We start from the raw sequence: 23,882 nt of genomic DNA, 5'->3' as shown, positions 1-23,882 counted from the left end.
GATAAGATGCAAAATTAATCCTACTTACTGTGTCCATTAATATTCGTTTCTGAAGTAGCTGCATTTCTTTCTTAAGCTCACTTTGTAATAATTCTTGCTGGTTAAGTCTATTTCTTTCTAAGTCATCTAAACCCTAAAATCAGAAATACATCAATTTTTCAAAATGAGTTTACAATTATGATAAATGTAGTTCTAATGTAATTCACAAATTCGGGAAGTTTTTATGTACTTAAATAGCACCGCATACATTAACTTTTGAACCTTTCATGTGTTTTAAAAATGTATACTGGTACTTCTGTAATAAATGGAAGGCAATCTAAACATCTTTCTGTTAGAAAAGTATTACTTCCGAAAAAAAAAAAAAAGGAGAGGGGGAGATATCGAGTTCGAGGGTTATTGAAATGCTGGCAGCTTTAGGAGAGTGAAAAAAACAACGGTACGGCTAACGTATTAAGCCTGTGTGTGCAGCTGTAGGATGTAATAAGAAAAAATGGCCCAGTTGGTCAAAAGATATCATAGAGCCTATCAAATATTTCGAATAAGCCTTAACAACTGAAAAGCTGAAAAATAGTCATAAAGTGTAAATAAGAATAGGCCCCCCCCCCTTTTTTTTTGGGGGGGGGGGAGGGGAGAAGTGATGCTCGAATTTACGATCTGGTCCAATTTAACGTAATAGTTACTTGTTATCATTTTATTGTTATAAATAAAAAAGGAAGGTGGTCAATTATATTATCTCTGTGGCATTTTACGTCTCAAGAGACGATGCTTTCCCTTTGCAACTTCTTGTGTGACTAAAGAGGCCAATCCTTGATACACAGCTGCGATCGCAGGTTGGGCATATGTGATCGCCAGGCGCTGTTGCATTTTCACCCTTCTTTCTGCTTCTGTTGTGTTATATTGTTATAAGTAAGAAAAAAAGGAAGGAGGTCCAATCTATTGATATAAGTAACCAAAAAAAAAAGGGAGTGGGTCAATGGCAAAATAAACACTATATTAACCAGGGAACAAATCAATGAGCAAAGCCGGTGGGTAGTGCTAATATAAGATATAGGTTTAAACTTATTTGGCATATATTGTTTGAAGCAAGTTTAACTGCAATTTTATCGATTTGAAAAGTTATGGAACAAAATAATATATATATATTTAAATTTTGATAATTCTAGGCACTAGAAGATACTTCTATTTCTGTAAGTCCACATTAGATGCCTATGATAAAAAAAAATAACATTGTCAGATCATCAGAAGTTTGTTAAAAATTAACTGCTATTTTTGACAGGCAGGACAAATTCTGACATTTTATCAAAACTCATAAAAGTAAAAAAAAAATGTCAACCAATATTTACCCTTATAAACTGTGTACTTAGCTCCTTAATTGTTTTTAATCTTTGGCTCTGAATTATTACAGACTGCTGAAAAAACTTCTGCTGTTGTTTGAATAAAGTCTATGGAACAAATGTAACCAATACGTTATTTTGCATTTAACTTAAGCAGGAGTTATAACATGGTAGGGTTGAACTAAAAATTGAGTTTACAGTTATAACAAATGTGGTTATAATTAATTCACAAAATCAGGAAGTTTTTATGTACTTAAACAGCACTTGCATACCTTAACTTTTGTTTTCCAAATGTTTAACGTAATATATACTAGAATTCTTCCATGTGACATGTGCTTGACATGTCCAAGCCAATAGTCTTCTCTGTGTCAGTATTACATAAATCAAGTAGCCTACTCTATTGGTCAGCTTCAAAACTTACTCGTTTGTGACAATGTTTTTCCAGGAGATAAAGATAATGTGTCAGAAACAGCACAAGTGGATGGTGTTTAATTTTCCCTCTTAGATCAATATTCAGTAACTCCATGGTCATTGTAGACAGGGATTTCGGTTACCTATGTAAAATTAGTAGTTTCTTAGTCTGAACTTTTGACATACATCTGCTAAGACAGTAACAAGCCATTGTAATCATACTTGTTCATGAAGGGCTAGTGCAAGATCATCCGTAAACATAACTCTCAGATAAGGATGCTTTTAGTTTACGTTGCTTTAATTTGAGCCAAGTTAAAAAATTATTCCATCTAATCTGCTGTGGCAGTTGAATGTTCCAAAAATTCAAAGGTAGGCCTACTAAGTAGAACAACTGAGAAAAAAAGATGACAAAAAAAGTGTTGTTGCCAGAAAGCATAATCTTTTACTCCTGTTCTGGAAACGTAGTTATTGAATACACATTATCATGAAAAACTGTAAATAGACCACTTTTGCTTTTGTTCTATGCTTTTCTGTAGTTCTCGTAGTGTGTATTGTAGATCTACCCATTCTAAAGCCACACTAGACTCTAGACTAGGTAACTAGGTTCTGTAGCTTTTTTTTTTTAAAGAGGTCAGAGCGCTCTGTAATCTGAGCTGTCTGCGTTTTTTAAAAACATAATGATGATAGTGGCATTTTTTTATCTTAAGGAACTGTCCTTTATTTCTAGTAGTAGCTAGCTCATCATCATCATCATCTTTCCTTTGTGTTCATCATGGAACCTAGAGCCTCAGTAGAAACACGCCACTCTCCACGGTCACTTGCTAGTTTTTTAATGGCTTCCCAGCTCTTTCCTGTCCTCTTGGCTTCATCTAGTACACTGCGTCCGCTACGTTCTTTGTGGTCTTCTTCTACATCATGTGTCCTGGGGGTTCCACTCTAAGGCCTAGTAGTAGCTCATGTGTTTTAAAGACTTCTTATATCACCTAAATAGCTTTTCCAGGAGAAGCATTTTAATAGCTTCACTGAGTTCGACAATTGCTGAAATATGGAATTAGTTCAGCCTGAAAGATACTATTTTCAAAGTTCTTCATAGTATTCAATATAATTTAAAACACAACACACTTAATTGCTAAAACATGCCTTCATAAGTTATTTTGAAAAGTAACATAGTAACACATGATATAAACACATCAATTCAAAATGTAACAAATAAATGGGAAAAAAGCAATATATGGCTGTTTTATTTTACTTAAATGATAAAGTAAATAGAGATAGATCTAATTTCTGTTAATAAATGAAAACATCTCTCTTTCACAAAACCATTTTTTTTTGGGTATCACTGAGATTGTTTAAAGTATACATTAAACAAACAATATAAATAGATAATTTTTAAAAATGTAAAAGTTATTTCCATTCAAACATATTTAATAGTTACCAATAATTTATTGACTAACTTTTTAATTGATTCATATTTTGTTTGCTATAATAAACTGTTTAAAGTTTGAACTAGAACAGAGAATGAGTGTTGGAGAAGAAACGTGTACAATTATCTAAGGGGACGAAACCCTACCAATTTCGCTGTACCTACTTGATGGGTGTGGGAGAAATAAGGTGTACAAACTTTTTACCAGACAGATAAACAGAGTTCATGAAGCTTTCTAAATACACTTCATGTTCCAACCGTTTAAGATGATGTTTGTTAATATTCATCACAAACACTAGCTAGCCCCAGTTTGCATCTGGGTCGATTTCCTGAGGCTTTCTCAGTTCAAGCATCGCTCTAAATCGATCCTGTACATCCAAAACAGTTTCAACACAACATGGAGTCATGCCAGTTCTAAACACGATCGATGTATGTGAGATTATGCACACCAGATTTATGCATGGTGACGAATTTTTCAATACCAAGGTGTTTTTTTTATTATTGGAAAATGAAATTAAAATGAAAATTTAATTACATTCAAAACAGATTTGCAGCAATTGTCTGCTGTTATTGATGCAATTACCAATAGCACATCTCTCCAGGACAACTGACCATGTGCTGGAGACATTCCTCACTCAGGCGTTCAAGTGACCCAAGATTACAAGTTTGTCCGTGGTGTAATGTTCTGCCAGCAGCTTGTGGACATATGCACTAATTACTGTAAAAAATTTAGATCGATCCATTGTAAGTGACAATAGGTCAGATTGACCAACATATATGTCCTGTAGATTCCTGGCGATTGCCTGTTTTTTTTTATAGGGTCTTCTCCCAGACCAGTAGAGTGTATCAAGCTCCACTCTCTATTACTGACCCTTGATCTGCCAAATGTAGCACAGAAATAGCCACCCACAGCCTCCAGGGTTGATTTCCGCTGTCGGCAATCGTCATTGTCCTGCATTGTGCGGACATTCCAGCATGCACTTTTGATTGCCACTTTTTTTTAATCAGGGGTGATTCGACATCTTAAGTGGGTTATGCGAATCACTGTAAGACATCCAGCCTGTGCTAGGTATTTTTTTTTATAGTTGGGATTAGATTACACAGGCCAAAACCACTTTGAAAACCAAATGTCGACCAGAGTAGTTGGTTGTGAACAACAGGTTATATTTCTGCCCACCAAGGCTATAGTGCCAAGTCTGCCCCCATGGTCGTGAGTATAATTTCTTATAACAGATTCATCGTTTACAATTAATGAATAAAATAGATACTTAGTGTAGGTGTAAACTAAAGAGAAGAATATTTACAAATATGTGATATAAATCCTAACTATGTCGCCAATACAGGTTGCCCCAGTGAAAAACTAAAGATGATTTTAAAAGCTGACAAAATGGGACTAAAGAGCAAAGAGACACAGGGACAGTTGGACACAGGTAGGAATCCACAAGCAACTCATTGCTATTTTAACGATTATTTTAGATTAGCAAGAAAAAAATTAATTATAAAAAAAAGAAAAAAATTTACATTTAATTTTTCTTCTTGTTCTTTGGATTTTTCAATGTCAGATTCCCATTGCTGATACACTAAAAAAACCTGCTTGCTAAACTCTTCCTGCAATCTTTCTCTGAAATATACATAAAAACTTATTTAAACAATAATAGAAAAATGCATACTTTTTTATACTTATAATAATAATAATATAAAGCCTATAATTATTGACATTAGAAAATAGATATCTGTTACATATTTTACATATATCACTTTATATAATACAAAATTATATCAGATGTATTAAGATAAAAATGTATAGCATACATATTGTATTGTAAACAAAATAATTGAAACCATTTTTACCGTAAAATTTGTTGATTCTTCCATATTTCATCAACTTTTTTGTTCGCATTTTTTAACGATGCTTGAGTTAGTTGTTCCAGTCTTTTCTTTTTTTGTAGATGAGTCTTAGAAATGTCAGCTAAAGGAAACAGAAATACAAAGGTTGCATTACTGTACTAGATTATAGTTTGTTTTTTTTTCAAATTGTAAGAAACAAAATAAGTCTCTTTTTTAAGATTAGTGCACACATTTTCCTTTTACAAAGAACATTACCTTTAAACCCTTCAAGCATTTTTTGCATTTCATGGCTGTGTGAAAAAAAAAAAGAGAAGTCTGAATGAAACTCTGTACAAATTTAGGCCTATTATAGTTTATAGAACCTGGTTAAATATTTTTACTATATATTTCAAATACAATATATAAGAAATTATATAATTATATACAGGGCTGCCGCTACCTATTGTGCAATATGTGCATTGCACGCAGGCGGCCAAATTTAAGGGGCGGTCAAATCGTTATTTCCAAGGTTCCTTTGTTTTTAAATTTATTTAAATAAAAAAAATATTTTATAAATTCAAATTATTCCATTATCCTTTGAAAACCTAACCAAAGAAAAAACAAGCAAACGATATTCGTACATAAGAAATTATTTTGGAAATTTTGGAACAACTAAAATAGAGCAACATAAAAATGATCTCGTCCATTAGACTAAGACTAAGACTGCTTTATTGATCCTTATGGAAATTTGTTGTGATTACAAGGACTCATTTTCCCATATAAAGACAAGACAACAGAAACATACAATAAATAGAACAGACACAACATATAAAGAGTTCATTCAGCGACTACACACAGGCATCTTGGTCCTTTTCATGTTTCCTGATCAACGAGTGGCGTTGATATAGTCTGACCGAGTAAGGTACGAACGAGTTTTTGTACCGCTCTGTGTTTGCCTTGATTGACAGCAGTCACTCACTTCGTGGCAACCTGACGTAGTTCTGATGGAGCGGATGGCCGTTATCTTCCAAGATTTTTCCAACTTTTCTTAGACATTTTTGTTCAAAAAGTTCCTTTAAATATGGTAATGTTGTGCGTGTGATTTTTGATGCCCTTTTTTATGATGTTTTCTAGGCGGTGCAACAGTTTAGATGAAGCGTTGCCTTGCCAACAAGTTATTCCGTATGCTAGCAGAATTTGCATAGTCACGCCGTAAAAAGTATATAGGATGTTCTTATTTAGTTTAAAGCTATTGAGTTGTGTAGAAAAAAAAAGTCGCTGGGCTGTTTTCTTTGTCTGAGTTCCAAGGTGGTCTGTGCTTTATATGTACCTAGAATGTCTCTCGTATAATACTATAATAATACTATTGACCAGGGCTGCCTCTTTATTGTTAAACTTCTGAAAGAAAACACAACAATATTGATTGACCTTTTTATATTTTCTCTTCTTACTACGAGAAAAAGGCGCTGAAAATGCTAGGAAAAAGAATTTCTGAAGCTGAAAACGCCGAAATACGCTCAGCGCCAGGGACCCGCTCGGAATCAGACCCCTTGCCGACTTGAGCGGAAACCTGCCGCATCTTCATTTCTATCTCCAGGAAGAACTTTTTACAACACTTAAAAATTATGTAGGCAACATAATTTCCGAAAAAAAAAAACGGACTCGATTTAATTAGATTTCATTACGTAAATTTTGAATTCTATACACAGTTTCAATTAATCTAGGCTTAAATGAAAAAAAAAACAACTAAAAATTATGAATAATTGTAAGATTCTTTTCTTTTTCCTTTCATTCTATAATGTGAAAACTACGGAATTCACTGTGAAAACCTACGTAGCTCTTCTGGGCCCCAGCTTCTAAGAGGGTTCGAATGAAAATTTTGTTATCTAAGGGGTCCCCACCCGGTATGTGAGAAACACTGCCTTACTGTGTTTTATTTGAAGACATTGTATACTTGACTTGTACTTCAGATTATTTACTTTGTATTAAACTCAAGAAAAACATTCAGCGCTGAGTGCTTCTAGGCACCTACGAATCCGCTTATCTCAGATGATTGTGGATACAATGCACGTCTCTACAATACAATCGTGATAATTATTATGAAAGTTTACGGAATGTTGACAAAGTTCCCTCTTCAATGGCTTGTTCATTTACTACAGCTTCCAATAACAAACAAGTTAACATAGCCTCGTCCAGACCTTGTAACTTTGTTAAGCCGCCAGGATGAGGTAGATCATGATGATGATCATTGTAATATACCCGCTGCAGCTCATCAATCATAAATTCATCGGCGCAAAGATAAGCGAGTACGAATGAACGAGATCAGCTTTTAATGTTAATAAGAAATAACTAAGTTCAAAGATTTCTGAATGCACGTACATCTGAAATTGTTAATTGTGCATGGTTATTAGTTGTACTCTAGGGACACAACAACGATGCGAATATGAAATTAAGAAAAAGGAATGGTCTGCAAAAAATGGATTAAAACCAAGGGGCACCTATGGTACAGTGTCCAGCTCAGTCTTAATGATTTTTTTTTTTATAAATAAAGAAAGGGGGGCGGCTTTTTAAATTTTGCACGCAGGCGGCCACACCTCTTACGCGGAGTACCAAAGTAAACTAAGACTGCACCAGAGACCTGCTATTCGCAGATGACTGTGCCCTAAATGCCTCAAACGAAGAAGACCTTCAAAAGAGCATGTCCCTCTTCGTCAACGCCTGCATAAATTTTGGCCTCACCATAAATGTAAAAAAGACAGAAGTGTTGCACCAACATCCTCCCAGTGCTGCTTTTGGCAGACTTCAAGGACAACGAAGACTCAACCTATACCCCAAACTGAACGTCTACAGTGCTGTAGTTCTCCCGTCACTCTTATATGCATCAGAGTCACGGACCTTATATTCCCGCCACATGAAAAAGTTAAACTCCTTCCACCTACGCTGTCAAAGGATTATCCATAAAGTGACCGACCACATACCAGACACAGAAATCTTAAAGCTGTCCAACGTGAACTATAAAGTTACTATATCAATGCGACAGTAAAAAGTCCTAACTTCGATGGGCGGGACATGTAGTCCGCATGCCAGACAATAGCCTTCCCAAACGACTTCTGTACTGGTAGTTGTTTGCAGGAAAGCGCTCCCAGGGAGAGCAATACAAGCGCTATAAAGACACTCTCAAGAGCTCCTTCAAGGAATGCGATATCGACATTCACAGCTGGAATGCACTAGTTCTCGATCGCTCCTCGTGGCGTGAAGCTGTGAGTCTCGAGACTTGAAGCAAGAAGAGTGGGCAGGGTGAAATAGCGCCGAAACAACAAAAAGTTGAGAGAAGAAGCAGGTCTATCTGCAACTGACCAAACCTACCCATGCCACGTATGAGGTCGGCTTTTTTAAAGCGAGGATTGGACTTTACAGTCATCGTCGAGTCCATAGGATATGAGAAATGTGCTCATCTTCGATCACGAAGGAGGAGCTATGCATAAGAAATTATTAAGTTAAACAATTGCACCAACCTGAACTCAGCTGGATCATAGTCATTGTCAGCAACTCTCTTTTTTCCTCCTGCAGTTTTAGTATTCATTAGAGGTTGTTCTGGTTCTGTGAAATATTTACACATAATGAATAAAAGTGTATGCTTTAATTTCTATAAAAAATGGATTTACTATTATTATCAAAATAATCTATCAATTTCTTAGTTTTAATATTGTAATAAACTTAAGGAAGGCAACTCAACGAGGACAAGTGTTTATCACAAACACATAATAATAAAGTCAGACTGGAGCAAAGCTTCTTCACAAGTCCTAGACAGTGTCAACATTTATTCCAAGTCTAGTTTCTAACAGTGCAAGAGCTAGAGCGCACATTCTGCACTAGTTTGAATGGCGGTGTGCAATGGAGAGATATAACATTGTTTCCTTCGTCCCAAACACTATCTGGAGCAGTGGAGGTTTGTCAGTTCAGGCGGAGGTCGATCCATAGGAAATTTAAATCGACCACCTGCGGACAATAGTTATGCTTGCCCTGGATATGGCAAAATATGTAGATCACAGCTGGGGCTGCGCAGCCACGCGAAATACTGCATTCCTCACTTATCTTCGGACTCGATGACAAGCCTTATTATTATCATTATTAATTACATATATCTTTTCCCTTGCAACTTCTTGTATGACTAAAGAGGCTATTCCTTGATACATATGTGTGTGTGTGTACGTAGCAAATCGTTATTATATTCTGATCGTTCATTCTTTTGGAAGACGCTTATTGTACCCTAGAATAAGTTATTCCTGAAGTTCAGTTAGTGGAAAGATTGTAGACACCATGTCCTTGCCAGCTAGAAGGAGCTAGAAGGGGGGGGGGTGAGTTTTTTTGAGTTTTTTGGCACATCGGCACACTTTAGGCCATGTCGTGCTCATAATCCCTAAAGGGTTACTCTCCCTTTACACCACAAGTGCTACGATTTATTTAAAAACAAGGTCTATTCACAGTTAAAATAGTACGGTAGTAAAATTTAATAATTTAATAAAAATCCTTTGTAAATATTATATGTTCACAATTTAACAAATCAAATCTTCTTAGACAACTCCACCTCCCGGACAAAGACCAGTACCTTCCCGGAGTCGACACCATCAAACAGTTTTTTTTTAAATTGTGCGCTCTAAAAATTTTCCCCTAATATCCTGGTATCTGAGGCAATCAATGAGGATATGTTCCACAGTGAGACGAGAGTCACAGTACTCACAAAGTGGGGGCTCCTCTCTCTTCAGCACATAGGAGTGCGTGATGTAGGTGTGGCCAATCCTAAGTCTGGACAGGGTCGTGCTTCCACGCCTTGTCAGACCCTTAAGATGTGGGCCGCCACCTGGCATCCGCCATAATCTGAGTTTGTTGTGGGTCTCAGCCTCCCACCGATCCTGCCACTCTCGATAGGTGGCAGAGGCAATACTCTTTCTCAGGTCCGAGCAGGGAATTTGGGTTCCTGACACCGCTTGATTTAGGGCTCTCTTTGCTTCTCTGTCTGCCGTTTCGTTTCCCTCTATGCTCACGTGGGAGGGGATCCAGATGAAGGTGACATCCCTATGGTCAGCTGTTATTTGGTCCAAAAGCTTTAGGCTCTTATGTACCAATGGAATGTCAGTCTTCATCCGCCCCAAAGCTTGCAATGCAGATTTAGAGTCAGAGCATATGAGAAATTTTTCTCCTGTCTGATGCTTTGACGGCCATGAGTGCAAGTGAAATTGCATGTAAAGATGATGGAGCATCCATCGGGGAGTCTACGGGAGATTTTTTTGTTCCGAAAGGAGCAGGCACACGCAACCTTTCCATCCATTTCGGATCCGTCAATGTTAATGGTGCCACAATCTCAACAGCTCTCCTGCAGTTCCCTAAAGTGGACTTGTAGTATGTTTGGGTCTGTATTTTCTTTTTTGAAATTAAGGAGGGATAAAGTTAATTTGGGTTTATTCATCAACCAAAGAGTGTTCTGTGGGATTTCTATTTTAGAAAGTTGTTCAATGGGTGGGGTTAAATTTGCATGGATTCTCTCATTTGAATGCCAAACGGCTGAATGACGTTAGGCCTTCGATTGTATAGTTCTACATCTGTAGGGTTAAATATGGAGTCGAAAGCAGGGTTCGTTGGGTTGGATTTTAGCTTGACTTTATACTGCATTGCGAGCTTTTTCATTCTTATGTCCATGGGGAGTTCTCCAGCCTTCACGTGGAGACTTGGGATAGGTGATGTACGAAACGCGCCGAGACAAAGACGCAGGGCAGCATTTTGTATGGGCTCCAATATTTTTAAGTATGATTTCCTAGCTGCTCCATATATTATGGATCCATAGTCTAACTTGGATCGGATCAGACTCCGATATAGCAGCAGCAAGGTATCTCTGTCAGCTCCCCAGTCCGTATTGCTGAGCACTCTGAGTATGTTTAATGACTTTTGGCATTTCTCCTTAAGTTCCTTAATGTGGGGGAGAAAATTAAATTTGGAATCTAGGGAGAGGCCTAAAAATATTGTAGTTTTCACAACGGGGATCTTCTGTTTGTGTAAAAATAGTTCAGGGTCTGGGTGGATTTCCCTTAAATTACAAAAATGCATGCTAACTGTTTTGCAGTCCGAAAATTTAAAATCATTATCGTTTGCCCAATTTTGAATTTTGTTTAAACATAATTGTAATTTTCTTTCTAAAGTATTAATGTTTTTGCCATGTGTAAAAATGACAAAATCATCAACATACAGAGAGCAAGCACTCTATGCCAGGGGACAGAGCCTTTATAATGCTGTTTGGGAAAGCGCCTGTTTGCCACACACAATTATAGATTTTTAGCAGGGTCGCCAATGAGGGTTCGGGAAGATGCTTGAGGAACTGATAATGGATTTCTCTGATCTGAAGTCAATGGGGTGTCTTTACTCCCTGATTTTGATTTTTTTTTTGGGAATTCTGGCAGTGGATGATTTATCTGCTATTGAGGATGCAAGGCAGTCAATAATATCTCTGGGGGACGTAACAGTTCATCCTTGGTTTTTCAAACGCCCTATTGCATTTGATTCTTTCCCTTTGATCCGCCTTACTGCCTTCCAAACCGCTCTAGCAGAAGCTTTGGCATCCAGACTGCCGACAAAATTTCTCCAGGAATTCCTTTTGGCTGACCGTATGGTTTGTCTAGCCTTCGCTCTAGCTATCCTGAATAACTTTAGATTTTGCTGGGAAGGATTCTTTATAAATGCAGCCAGCCGTTTTTTCCTATCGCCAATAGCACTTTTGCAAGTTGTATCAAACTATGGTTTACTGGGCCGTTTTTGGGCCGTTTTTGATTTGCGGAGGTTAAGGTAACAACTTTCCTGGCTATACAAAGTAGCTTGCTAGCAAAGGTATCAGCTGGGTTCTGTTCATCAAGGATATTTTCTGTGATATCCTCGGAGCATCTTTTTTGGAATTGTTCCCAATTGGCCTTATTCAGTTTCCACCGCTGAGGTCGTCCCAATAAAGGGAGATTGTTAGTAATGATGATTGGGAAGTGATCACTTCCCCGTAGATCATTGCTAACTGACCATTTAAAATCGTCCAGAAGTCCGGGGACAAATACAGTGAGGTCAATGCAAGTGAGAGATCCAGTTTCTGAGTGCAAGTAGGTCGGCGATGCATCATTATATGGCTCCTTTTGTCTCGAAAGGCAATGGATGCGCCCAAATGAGTCACTGGTTTTGGCTTAATCTTGAGACGGGGCAGAATTTGGTGTGGCTAATCAAGCCAATTCTAGAACGGCAGACTTTGCCACAATTCGTACATGTGTATGCCTCTGATTTAGGGCTAGCAGACAGGGCAGCTTTCTTTTTATCCCTCTTGATTAAAGCCGCTTCAATTCTTTTGTTCTAAGCAAGGGTTGTCCCAGCGCGCACAGTCTGTCTCCATGCACTCCGGTCTTTGGCTATGTTTTCCCACATACTTTCGCTGATGCCTGAGGCTCTCATGTCTCGCTTGCAGACATCTCAATATGTTAGTCTTGGGCGGCCCTTGGGTCTGACTCCTTCCACAAGCTCAGCATATAAGATATCTTTCGGGATTCTACCATCTGGCATGCGGGTGACATGTCCGAGCCAGCGTAATCTTCTTTGTGTCAGGAGAGCATACATGCTGTTCATATTGGCCAATCTTAAAACTTCCTGATTGGAGACATGGTCCCTCCAAGAGATGCCCATTATGCGTCTCAGGCAGCGCAAGTGGAAACTATTCAATCTGTGCTTTTGGTACATGTATGTTGACACAGGCGTTGTAGACTAGGATTTTGGTCGCTGTGGTCAATTTACCATTTTCCCAGACGCGCTTGGAGAGTTTTGCCAATGCTGTGGTAGCTTTTCCTATCCTTTTTGTCAGCTCGATGTCTAAGTCTAAGTTACTGACAATTGTTGAACCCAAGTAGGTAAATTCCTGCACCACTGAAAGGGTGTGGTTCCCAATTTGTATTATAGGTATTTCTGCGACGTCTTGTGCCAGGATTTCGGTCTTGGAGAGACTTATAGTAAGGCTAAACTCTTGACAAGCAGCTGCTAAGGCGTTCATTAGCTTCTGTAGACCTCCTTGTGAGTGAGATACGAGTGCCGCGTCATCGGCAAACAGCAGCTCCCTTATCAAGATACGAAGCCTTTTCGTTTTGGCTTTAAGACGTGCCAGGTTAAAGAGCCTTTCATCGGATCTGCTATGGATGTATATTCCGTCTTCCAGGGATTTAAAAGCACTGGATAGTACGACTGAGAAGAAGATGCCAAATAGTGTAGGGGCCAGTACACATCCTTGTTTTACACCGCTCTTAATGGAGAATGGCCTGGAGGAAGAACTTTCAAACTGAACGGTTCCCTGCATATTTTCGTGAAAAGCTGACACTAGTTTTCTTAACTTATTTGGGCAGCCGATTCTCTCTAGTACAGCAAACAGACCGCTTCTGCTAACAAGGTCAAAGGCCTTGGTCAAATCAATAAATGCTATGAAGAGGGGCTGCTTTTGTTCTCTGCTCTTCTCCTGTAGCTGCCGAAGAGAGAAAATCATATCTGTTGTAGATCTACCTGCCCTAAAGCCACACTGCGACTCTGGATAAACACGATCTGCCAGGATCTGTAATCGCTTTAGTAATACTCTAGCAAAAGCCTTTCCGACTATGCTAAGCAGTGAGATGCCGCTCTAATTGTTACAATCAGAGCGGTCGCCTTTATTTTTATAAATTGTAACAATGTTGGAGTCTTTCAATTCCTGGGGGACCATTCCTTGTTTCCAGCACAAGCTTAGCAGTTCATGGAGTGGTTTGATTAGGGCATGTTTTCCAGCCTGAATTACTTCAGCAGGAATGCCATCTCCTCCGGGTGTTTTCCCATGTGCAAGCATGTCAATGGCAATGCTCAGCTCCTTTACTGAGGGCGTTTCGTCTAATTCCGTCAAAACTGGAAGTGATGGGAAGTTGGAAACAGCATTTGGTGAGATGGCATTTTCAATCTGGTAGAGTTCTGCATAGTGTTCAACCCATCGTTCCATTTGCAGCGCACGGTCGCTGATGATTGAGCCATCTTTTGACTTGAGCGGAGCACACTTGCTGGTGTGAGGTCCAAAGGCTTTTCTCATGCCCTCATATAGTCCTCTTATGTTACCACAGTCGGCACAAGATTGAATATCTTCGCATAGCTCCTGCCAGTATTTGTTAGCACATTGTCTCGCTACTCTTTGGGCATTGTTACGTGCAGCTCTGAGCCTTTTTAAGTTGCTTGGGGTGGGATCCTTCTTGTAGATTAGCATGGCTGCTCTCTTGTTCGTAGTGGCAGTTTCCATTTCTGGTAGACTAGCTTCAAACCAGTCTTCGCTTTTCTTGGTTTTGTTTCCAAAGACCAGTGATGATGTTTGGTAGATTGTATCACGCATAAACGTCCAGCTTTTTTCTACCTCAGTCACAGAGAAGTTTTTAAAAGCTTCCTCTAATTTGTTCTCAAATTCGGTGCAAAGATCAGGATTTTTTGTGCTAGTAGTATTCAGGCGTGATTTTCTTTTTCCCTGTGATGTGTGGATCTTAGTTGGCAGCAGTCTTGTCCGGCAGGACACTAAAGTATGATCAGTATCACAATCCGCGCTTTGGTAGCTACGTGTCAGCAGTATATTTCCAATGTCCTTTTTTCGTGTCAGTATCATATCCAGCTGGTGCCAGTGCCCAGACCTAGGGTGCCTCCATGAGACACAGTGCTGTGGTTTTGTTCTGAAGTATGTGTTGGTAATGCAGAGCTTATGGTATGTGCAGAATTCAAGCAGTCTTTGTCCGTTCTCATTCATCTTTCCGATTCCAAAAAGCCCAAGACAGTCTGGCCAGGTAGTGTGATCTGATCCTACTCTGGCATTGAAGTCACCTAGAAGGATCATATGTTCTTTTTGAGGAATGTTTGCAATGGCTTCTTTGAGGTCTTCATAGAACTTGTCTTTGTCCTCCTGAAGCGAGCTTAGTGTGGGGGCATAGGCACTAATTAGAGTGACTTTTCCAGATGCTGTCATCATACTTATGCTTAGTAGCCGTTCCGAGCCACCAACTGGAGGGACTATCATGGGAAGAAGACTGTTCTTGACAGCAAAGCCCACCGGAGCATGCCGTTTTCGGCCAGTCGGGTTTCTTGCAGGGCTGCAATGTCAATATGTAGCCTTTTTAGCTCGTTGTTTATAACTGCCGTCTTCCTTGCATCGTCGATCTGCCTTAGATCATCAGTGAGACCAGGACACATTGTCCTGACATTCCAAGTGGCCAGTCGCATGACAGGGATTTTCTTTTTCAGTTTAATTTTTCTTCTTTTGTTGCTTGGTGCAAGTTTCCAGCCTACTTGTCGTTTTAAACTAAGCTCTAAGCACCCATTAGAGCAGGCAGGCTGTGGCGGATCAGCACCTAACTGACTGGGGGCTGCCCAGGTTGAGGCGGGCGGTAGCTGATCAGTGAGGCGCGAAGACCTCTCCCACCGTCAGAGACAACCCGTGGCGTCCATACATTACGCCAATCAAGTTGGACTTATAACCCGTAACTGTTGTCTCCCGTGTTGTTTTAGCCGCTTTGAAGCAGCACCAGAGTTTCCTCTCCGGGGCGCATTCCTGGGCCTTGGATAAAGGGGTCATGGGTGGCCCATGCGTCATGATCCCTCTCTCGACCTTGCTGATGTGATCCAAAGGAACGCATCGCATTACATTTGGCACCAACTCAGTTGCAGAAGCTGCCGGAGGGAATTTCGCAGCTGATACTCCCAACGCCTAAGGGGCTTCACTCCTGATTTCTCCTCGAGGTTGTCTCCTGAAGCCTCAGTACCGCAAGGCAGCGGGGGTTTGAAGTCAGAGTACCCCTCTCCTAGATGAACTGCCTTACTAGGCTGACGAGCTCCATCTGCCCGAAGCTCCCGGTTTTGTGGCGCCAGGTATCCGCCTTCACCCCTTCACCTGTTAGTAAGAGCAGTTTCGCCGGGCTTAATATCTAAGCCACACGAGCAGGCCAGGTGCTGGACTTAGTTTGTCAGAGGCTATTTGAGACGCATGCCATTAGGAGTATTTTATAGACAATGGGAGCTTAACCCCATTGACACCCCTGGCCATGACAACCTTTGAAATTGTTCCCAATTGGCCTTATTCAGTTTCCACCGCTGAGGTCGTCCCAATAAAGGGAGATTGTTAGTAATGATGATTGGGAAGTGATCACTTCCCCGTAGATCATTGCTAACTGACCATTTAAAATCGTCCAGAAGTCCGGGGACAAATACGGTGAGGTCAATGCAAGTGAGAGATCCAGTTTCTGAGTGCAAGTAGGTCGGCGATGCATCATTAAGTATGCATAAATCATGTTGGAGGAAGATATCCTCCAGCATACGACCTCTTGTGTCAGTATTGTTGGATCCCCACATTGTGTTATGGGCATTGAAATCCCCAAGAATTATATAGGGCCGAGGGAATTGTTTTATGAGGTTCTCCATGTCTGTTGGGTTCAATGGAGCGCCTGGAGGTAGATACAGGCTGCAGCAAGTGATAACCTTTTGTAAGGTTATCCTAGCTGCAACGGCCTGTAGTGTGGTCTGTAGCTCTACCCTCTCATGGGGCACGCTGTCCTTCACAAGGATACAGACTCCACCTGATGCTCTCCCCGCATCATCAACAGTACTGCTGTAGATTCGGAAACTGATGTTAATTAATTAAGGAGACCAAACCCTACATATTTTTTTGTGACTACGGAAGTAACAGTAATAGTTTCCCTTGTTGGTATCAAACAAAATAATTAATTATCAGTAAGTGAGTAACTATTACTATTAGTATTAGAGGTTAAGAATTAAACTAAAATCTAGATCTAATTGACTAATGACTCTAACTAAAGGAGTAATTGTTCTTTTTCTTTATTATTATTATTATTAATATTAGATCTAATCCATGTCAAATTGTCATTAAAAAATTTTCATGCCTATGAGTATGAGTTTTGACTTTTGAGTATGCCAATGAATAATTATAAGTCTAAGTGTGCAAAGTTTCAAGTTTCAACTAGTAGGGTCTTATATTTTGGACACTCCGTCGAATTCTCCTTCAATGAACGGGTCGCTTTTTTTGTTTGTAATTCATTTGTTTTTATGTTTGGAGCAAAAATCAACGTTTCGGGACTGCGCATGTCCAATTTTAGATAAGTTCCGGTAATTTTGTTCCGTTTTTCCAAAGCAGATTCTCAGTAACCATGTATGTAAAGCTGTTGTTTTAACCTCCCCCGGCAATTCATACCCATATAAGGGATGAAGGCTATATCATGAGCCTGTTTGATCGTAGGCTGATGGGCATATCAAAATAAGCTTCCAAACATCTTTAGAAAGACAGTTAATCACATTTATACCGTTAGCTGTTAAATAAAATTTAATAAGGGGGTGTACAACGAATAATAATGAATTCAGCTCATTCTCCTTTTTGAACACAGCAAAATCGTATTAAGAAATATTATTGGGATAAATAAATCTATGATTTTTTCAATGAATAAACATGACCTTCATAGAGATATCTAGAATATATAACTTATGAATGAAAGAAAAAGTGTGGGCTGCTAAATTGAAGCCAGAGACCATGCCCACTGCATGTGATCACGCAAGATAAGCTGGCGGTGAGGAGAGGTATACACTCAGCGAGTAGTGTCACAAAGTATCCAACAGGCAGTGGAGGGAAGGGGTTATGAGAGAGTCATGAAAAGAATTATAAGCATCTATGGGAGGGAGGGGATTTTAAGGTTTCACAAAACGAACATCCAAATTATGAAAACAAGAAGAGGGTCCTTGGATGGGAGTTAAAAGAAAGACAGAGAGAAAATACAAGTAGCCTAGTAGAAAATATCATGTTTATTAAATTAAAATAATTAATTTATAGCTCTATAATCTATATAAATTTATTTCTGTCTGTTTCTACACATAGATTATATAGGTATTTAAATAAATAAACTATATATATATATATATATATATATATATATATATATATATATATATATATATATATATATATATATATATATATATATATATATATATATATATATATATATAGTAGCTTCTTATATTAGGCACAGCTCATCGAAATCTCCTTTAAGAAACACGTCGCTTTTTTTGTTTTTATGTTTGGAGCTAAAAACGATGTTTCGGGACAGTGCATGTCCAATTTTAGATAAGTTCCTGTATTTTTGTTCCGCTTTTCCAAAGCAGATGGCAGTTTTTTAGATTCTCGGTAACCAAGTATGTAAAGCTATTATTTAAACCTCCCCCGGCAATTCATACCCATATAAGGGATGAAGGCTATATTATGAGCCTGTTTGATCGTAGGCTGGTGGATCTATCAAAATAAGCTTCCAAACATCTTTAGAAAGACATTCCAAACACATTCATATTGTTAGCTGTTAAATAAAATTAAAAAAGGAGGTGTTTCAATGAATAATAATGAATTAAACACATTCTCCTATAGTGCACAAGGCAAAATCGTAATAAGAAATATTATTGGGATTAATAAATCTATGATTTTTTTCAATAAATAAATGTGACCTATATCGAGATATCTAGAATATACAATTTATGAATGAAAGAAAAAGTGTGGGCTGCTAATTTGAAGCCAGAGACCATGCCCACTGCAGGTGATCACGCCAGGCGAGCGCTGGTGGTGAGGAGAGGTATAGCCTACACTAAGCGTGTAGTGTCACAACTTATCATACAGGCAGTGGAGGGAAGGGGGAGAGAGTCATGAAAAGAATTATAAGCATCTATATAATCTATGGGAGGGAGGGGATGTTAAGGTGTAACAAAACGAACATCCAAATTATGAAAAGAAGAGGGTCCTTGGATGGGAATTAAAAGAAAGAGACAGAGAATACATGTAGCCTAGTTGAAAATATCATGTTTATTAAATTATAATAATTAATTTATAGATCTATAATTAGCCTATATAGATTTATTTCTGTCTGTTTCTACACATAGATTATATAGGTAGGCATATATATATATATATATATATATATATATATATATATATATATATATATATATATATATATATATATATATATATATATATATCGAGAGAGAGAGAGAGAGGCAATATACTATAAATACATATTGCAGAAGTGAATCTACTTCTTTTAATACAATCTAAATAATTTTTAATTAATGCAGATATAATTTATTAGCAATAACATAGTGGTGTTTCTTAACGGTGCTCGATGTGCGCTGAAGGAGAAAGCACAAAAACTGCGTTTATTATAGGAGCATGAAGTGGCCTTCTTTATTTTAAAATAAAATCTTGACTATGGGTGGTAATTCAAAGAAACACAGCTATTTTTATAGTCCTTTGGTTGCAGAATAAGAATCTGCTTTCAGTTTTTTTGTAAGTTAAACCGTCACCAAATAAAAAAATAAAATAAAAATTTGACCTAGTTCCCGAATACGGTGTGCCTAATATAAGAATCTATATATATCATGGGCGTAGCCAGGATTTTTTTTCGGGGGGGGGGGGGGGGTTGGGGGAGATTTTTTTCTACCCCCCCCCCCCCCCGCTCTCTCTCTCTCTCTCTCTATATATATATATATATATATATATATGTATGTGTGTGTGTGTGTATGTATAATTAAACTTTATTACATTCTGACTCTTCATTCTTTTGGAATACGTTTATTATACCCTGGAATAAGTTAGTGAAAAAATTTTAGACTTCCCGCCCTCACAAACAATGGGCTCTGGGGGAGCGCTGTGAGCTCCCCCAGCGCGGGGCGTAGCCCCGCCGCCAAGCACTATTTTCGATATTAAAAGCCTAAAAAATGCATATTCTGAGGTATCTACAGTGCATTATTCTGCTATTAAAAGTTTAATTTCAAAACCTGTGCTATTCTTATCTTATCTTATATAATACAGAGGTTACTTCAAAAAAAGAAGATGATTACGTCCTTCAGTCATGCATATTAACCAATGACTTAAATTCTGCCAAGTCACTGGTTTTCCTGGCTAGCTCAGGCAACCCATTCCATGCTCTAATAGCACTAGGGAAGAAGGAGCATTTGTGCAAATTTGTCCTAGCATATGGGACGAGGAATGTACCTCTATGTTTTTGTCTTTCTGGGTATTTTATTAAATTTTGTTTTTGTATTTGAAGATTACGGTTCAGTGTTTTATGTATAATTGCTACTTTACTTTTGAGACTTCTTTCCTGAAGGCTTTCTAAATTTAGTGATTTTACTAAAAGTGTTACTCTAGTCAAATGTGAATATTCGTTTGTTATGAATCTCACTGCTCTATTTTGTGTCTGTTCCAGTTTCTTAATGTTTTCTTGAGTTGAGGGGTCTTACTGACTTAGATCCTCCCGCGCCGTTCGGCTCATTGGGCGGCAAGCTGTTTTAAAAAAATCTGTCGCTGGCAATGTCTGAAGCCTCTTCCCACCTGCTCTGAGGACCTCTATGAAAGTGTGGCGTGAAGTTGTTCTAGGATGTTCCTGTTTGCAATTTCCTCGTAATGGCCTCCATCTCATTGCAACTCTTCTTATGCGTAATTCTTTTTGTCGGAATACATGTCCCGCAAACCTCATGTGACGCTCTGTCACAACCTTACCAAGGGGTCGACTCCCAGTTCGGCAAAGCATTTCCTTGATTGAGACCCGATCCCTATAACTGACTCCTAAAGACCGCCTTAGCCATCTTTGTTGAGCCACATTTAGTCTTTTTCAATTTCGGCAGATGACTATTCACTGCACTTTATTAATGGAGTCCAGCCACTGGCAGAAATTTTGTAACCTCTCTTGGCTACGCTCTTGGAATTAGGTGACAGTAGCTTGCTTTATATTTTATATCGAAAAGGAAAGTTTTATCGGCAAAATCATCTGTTGTGGGGTTTTAAACTAAAAAATCTCTGAAGTTTTTTTTTTAACAAATTCAAAACCTCATTGAGCCACGCTCATAGAATTTGGTGAGTGTAGTTTGCTTTAGAATAATATTGAAAAGGGGGTTTTCAACCTCAAAACTCTCTGTAGGGGGATTTTAAACTCAAAAACATCTGGAGTGGTTTTAGACTAAAAAAAAGCCATCTGGAAGAGGGGGTTTAAACTCAAAACTCCCCTTCGGCTTTGCTAAGCTCAAAGAAATTTAGTGTGTAATTTACACTTTTTTTATATTGAAGAGGTATTTTTTTAGCATCAAAGCCCGATGAAGGGGGGTTTCAACTCAAAACCCTCTTTGGCTACGTTCATAGGATTTTGAGTAATTTGCTTTTTTTTTTTTTTTTATAGAAGAGGTACTTTTTCGATTCAAACCCCGCTAAAAGGGGGTTTAAACTTAAAACCCCTTTGGTTAGTCTCAAAGATTTTTTAGTGTGTAATTTGCTTTTTTTTAATTGAAGAGGGTTTTTTTTTAGCTTAGAACCCCACTGAAGGGGGGAAGGGGTTAAACTTAAAACTCCCTTTTGCTACACTCATAGAATTTTGAGTGTGTAATTTGCTTTTTTTTTTATATTGAAGAGGTATTTTTAGCTTTAAACCCCGCTAAAGGGGGTTTAAACTCAAAACCCCTTGGGCTACGCTCATAGCATTTTCTGTGTGCCCTTTTTTATATTGAAAGGGGAATTCATAGCAAATTTCGGAGGGGGTTTTAAAATCAAAATCTTCATTAGTTATGTTCTTGGAATTAGGGTATTGTCGTTTGCATTATTTTTTGTTTGTTTTGTTTTATAGAAGAGGGGAGTTTAACTGCAAAACCCCCTGGTAGGGGTTTTAAACTCAAAACCCCCTTGGCTGCGCTGGGGCAAGTGATGGTTTAATATTAAAATTTCACCTAAAATAAACAAAATCAAAGCAAAAAATCAGTCACCAAAGTCCGTCTCCCCCCCCCCCCCCTTTTCATTTCGGGGGGGGGGGGGGGTTGAACCCCAAGAACCCCCCCCCTGGCTACGCCCATGATATATATATATATATATATATAAAGAGAGAAAGAGAGAGAGAGTATATGAGGAAATAGACTATAAATACATATTGAAAAATTGAATCTACTTCTTTTACTACAATCATAATAATTTTTAAGTAACACCGATATAATTTATTAGCAATTACATAGTGGTGTTCAACACCGGTGCTCACTATTCAACTTAAGGAGAAAGCCCAAAAACTGCGTTCAAAATAGGAGCATGAAGTGACCAAATTTATTTTAAAATAAAATCTTGACTATGGGTGGTAATACAAAGGAACACAGCTATTTTTATAGTCCTTTAGTTGCAGAATAAGAATCTGCTTTCATATATATATATATATATATATCGTGTATAGTTTATTTACTTAAATACCTATATAATCTATGTGTAGAAACAGACAGAAATAAATTTATATAGATTATAGAGCTATAAATTAATTATTTTAATTTAATAAACATGATATTTTCTACTAGGCTATCTGTATTTTCTCTGTCTTTCTTTTAACTCCCATCCAAGGACCCTCTTCTTGTTTTCATAATTTGGATGTTCGTTTTGTGACACCTTAACATTCCCTCCCTCCCATAGATTATATAGATGCTTATAATTCTTTTCATGACTCTCTCCCCCTTCCCTCCACTGCCTGTTGGATAGTTTGTGACACTACTCGCTGAGTGTATACCTCTCCTTACCGCCAGCTTATCTTGCGTGATCACATGCAGTGGGCATGGTCTCTGGCTTCAAATTAGCAGCCCACACTTTTTCTTTCATTCATAAGTTATATATTCTAGATATCTCTATCTAGGTCATGTTTATTCATTGAAAAAATCATAGATTTATTAATCCCAATAATATTTCTTAATACGATTTTGCTGTGTTCAAAAAGGAGAATGAGCTGAATTCATTATTATTTGTTTGGACACCCCCTTTTTTAATTTTATTTAACAGCTAACGGTATAAATGTGATTGGAATGTCTTTCTAAAGATGTTTGGAAGCTTATTTTGATATGCCCATCAGCCTATGATCAAACAGGCTCATAATATAGCCTTCATCCCTTATATGGGTATGAATTGCCGGGGGAGGTTAAAACAACAGCTTAACATACATGGTTACCGAGAATCTAAATAACTGCCATCTGCTTTGGAAAAACGGAACAAAATTACCAGAACTTATCTAAAATTGGACATGCGCAGTCCCGAATCGTCGATTTTAGCTCCAAACATAAAAACAAATGAATTACAAACAAAAAAAAGCGACCCGTTTAGAAAGGAGAATTCGATGGGGTGTTCAAACTATAAGAGCCTCCTCTACATGGTTACCGAGAATCTAAATAACTGCCATCTGCTTTGGAAAAACGGAACAAAATTACCGGAACTTATCTAAAATTGGACATGCTCAGTCCCGAATCGTCGATTTTAGCTCCAAACATAAAAACAAATGGATTACAAACAAAAAAAAGCGACCCGTTTAGAAAGGAGAATTCGATGGGGTGTCCAAACTATAAGAGCCTCCTCTACTTGATGATCCGAGAAGAGTGTGAGAGAAATGACGTGTACAAACTTTTTACCAGAGTTGATATAAGCTTTGTTAAAACTGTTAGGCCTAGACTTACCCGTGGCTGTTAGATCAACATCTTGATCATCTCTAATCGGACTGTCAATAGATCTAGAATTATCACTTTGGTCTTGAGGTTGAAGAACAGAGTAATCTTCAATTGCTGGGATTATTCTTTTGTTATTAGAAGGGCATTCACCTTTCTTTGCTTTTGGCATTTTAAAAAAAAAATTCTGTGAGAAGGGTTCTAGTTCTAGAATACTTTAGATAAAATGAGTCTAGAAATTCTAGATTTAGATCTAGACTAGATCTAGATCTAGATATGTCCTCAAGATATTGAAAATATTGTCTTACAGACTAATGACGTAAGTTAACAAACTA

General features: G+C 38.2%; 1 protein-coding gene across 5 annotated transcripts in view; it reads right to left on the bottom strand.

Annotated features, from left to right (window-relative positions):
• LOC106059363 (synaptonemal complex protein 3-like) overlaps positions 1-23,868 on the bottom strand; it is a 29,351-nt gene extending 5,483 nt beyond the window's left edge. For 2 of the 5 annotated variants that reach the window (XM_056044961.1, XM_056044960.1), the window contains exons 1-7: positions 23,560-23,858; positions 8,511-8,595; positions 5,272-5,306; positions 5,020-5,137; positions 4,690-4,789; positions 1,344-1,442; positions 29-133 (exon numbers count right to left, since the gene is read on the bottom strand). In XM_056044961.1, the coding sequence (XP_055900936.1) occupies positions 29-133; positions 1,344-1,442; positions 4,690-4,789; positions 5,020-5,137; positions 5,272-5,306; positions 8,511-8,595; positions 23,560-23,719 (702 nt within the window). In that variant the 5' untranslated portion in view covers positions 23,720-23,858. Of the gene's footprint in view, positions 1-28; positions 134-1,343; positions 1,443-4,689; positions 4,790-5,019; positions 5,138-5,271; positions 5,307-8,510; positions 8,596-8,731; positions 8,881-23,559 lie in introns of those variants that run through there. The other 3 variants (XM_013216946.2, XM_056044962.1, XM_056044963.1) reach the window with 3 other exon arrangements.
• Positions 23,869-23,882: the final 14 nt, after the last annotated feature.

The sequence above is a fragment of the Biomphalaria glabrata genome, chromosome 10, assembly GCF_947242115.1.
Source record: "Biomphalaria glabrata chromosome 10, xgBioGlab47.1, whole genome shotgun sequence".
Classification (NCBI taxonomy): Eukaryota; Metazoa; Mollusca; class Gastropoda; family Planorbidae; genus Biomphalaria; species Biomphalaria glabrata.
Note: the sequence above shows the minus strand (reverse complement) of the source record. Positions and strands in the feature narration are given on the sequence as shown.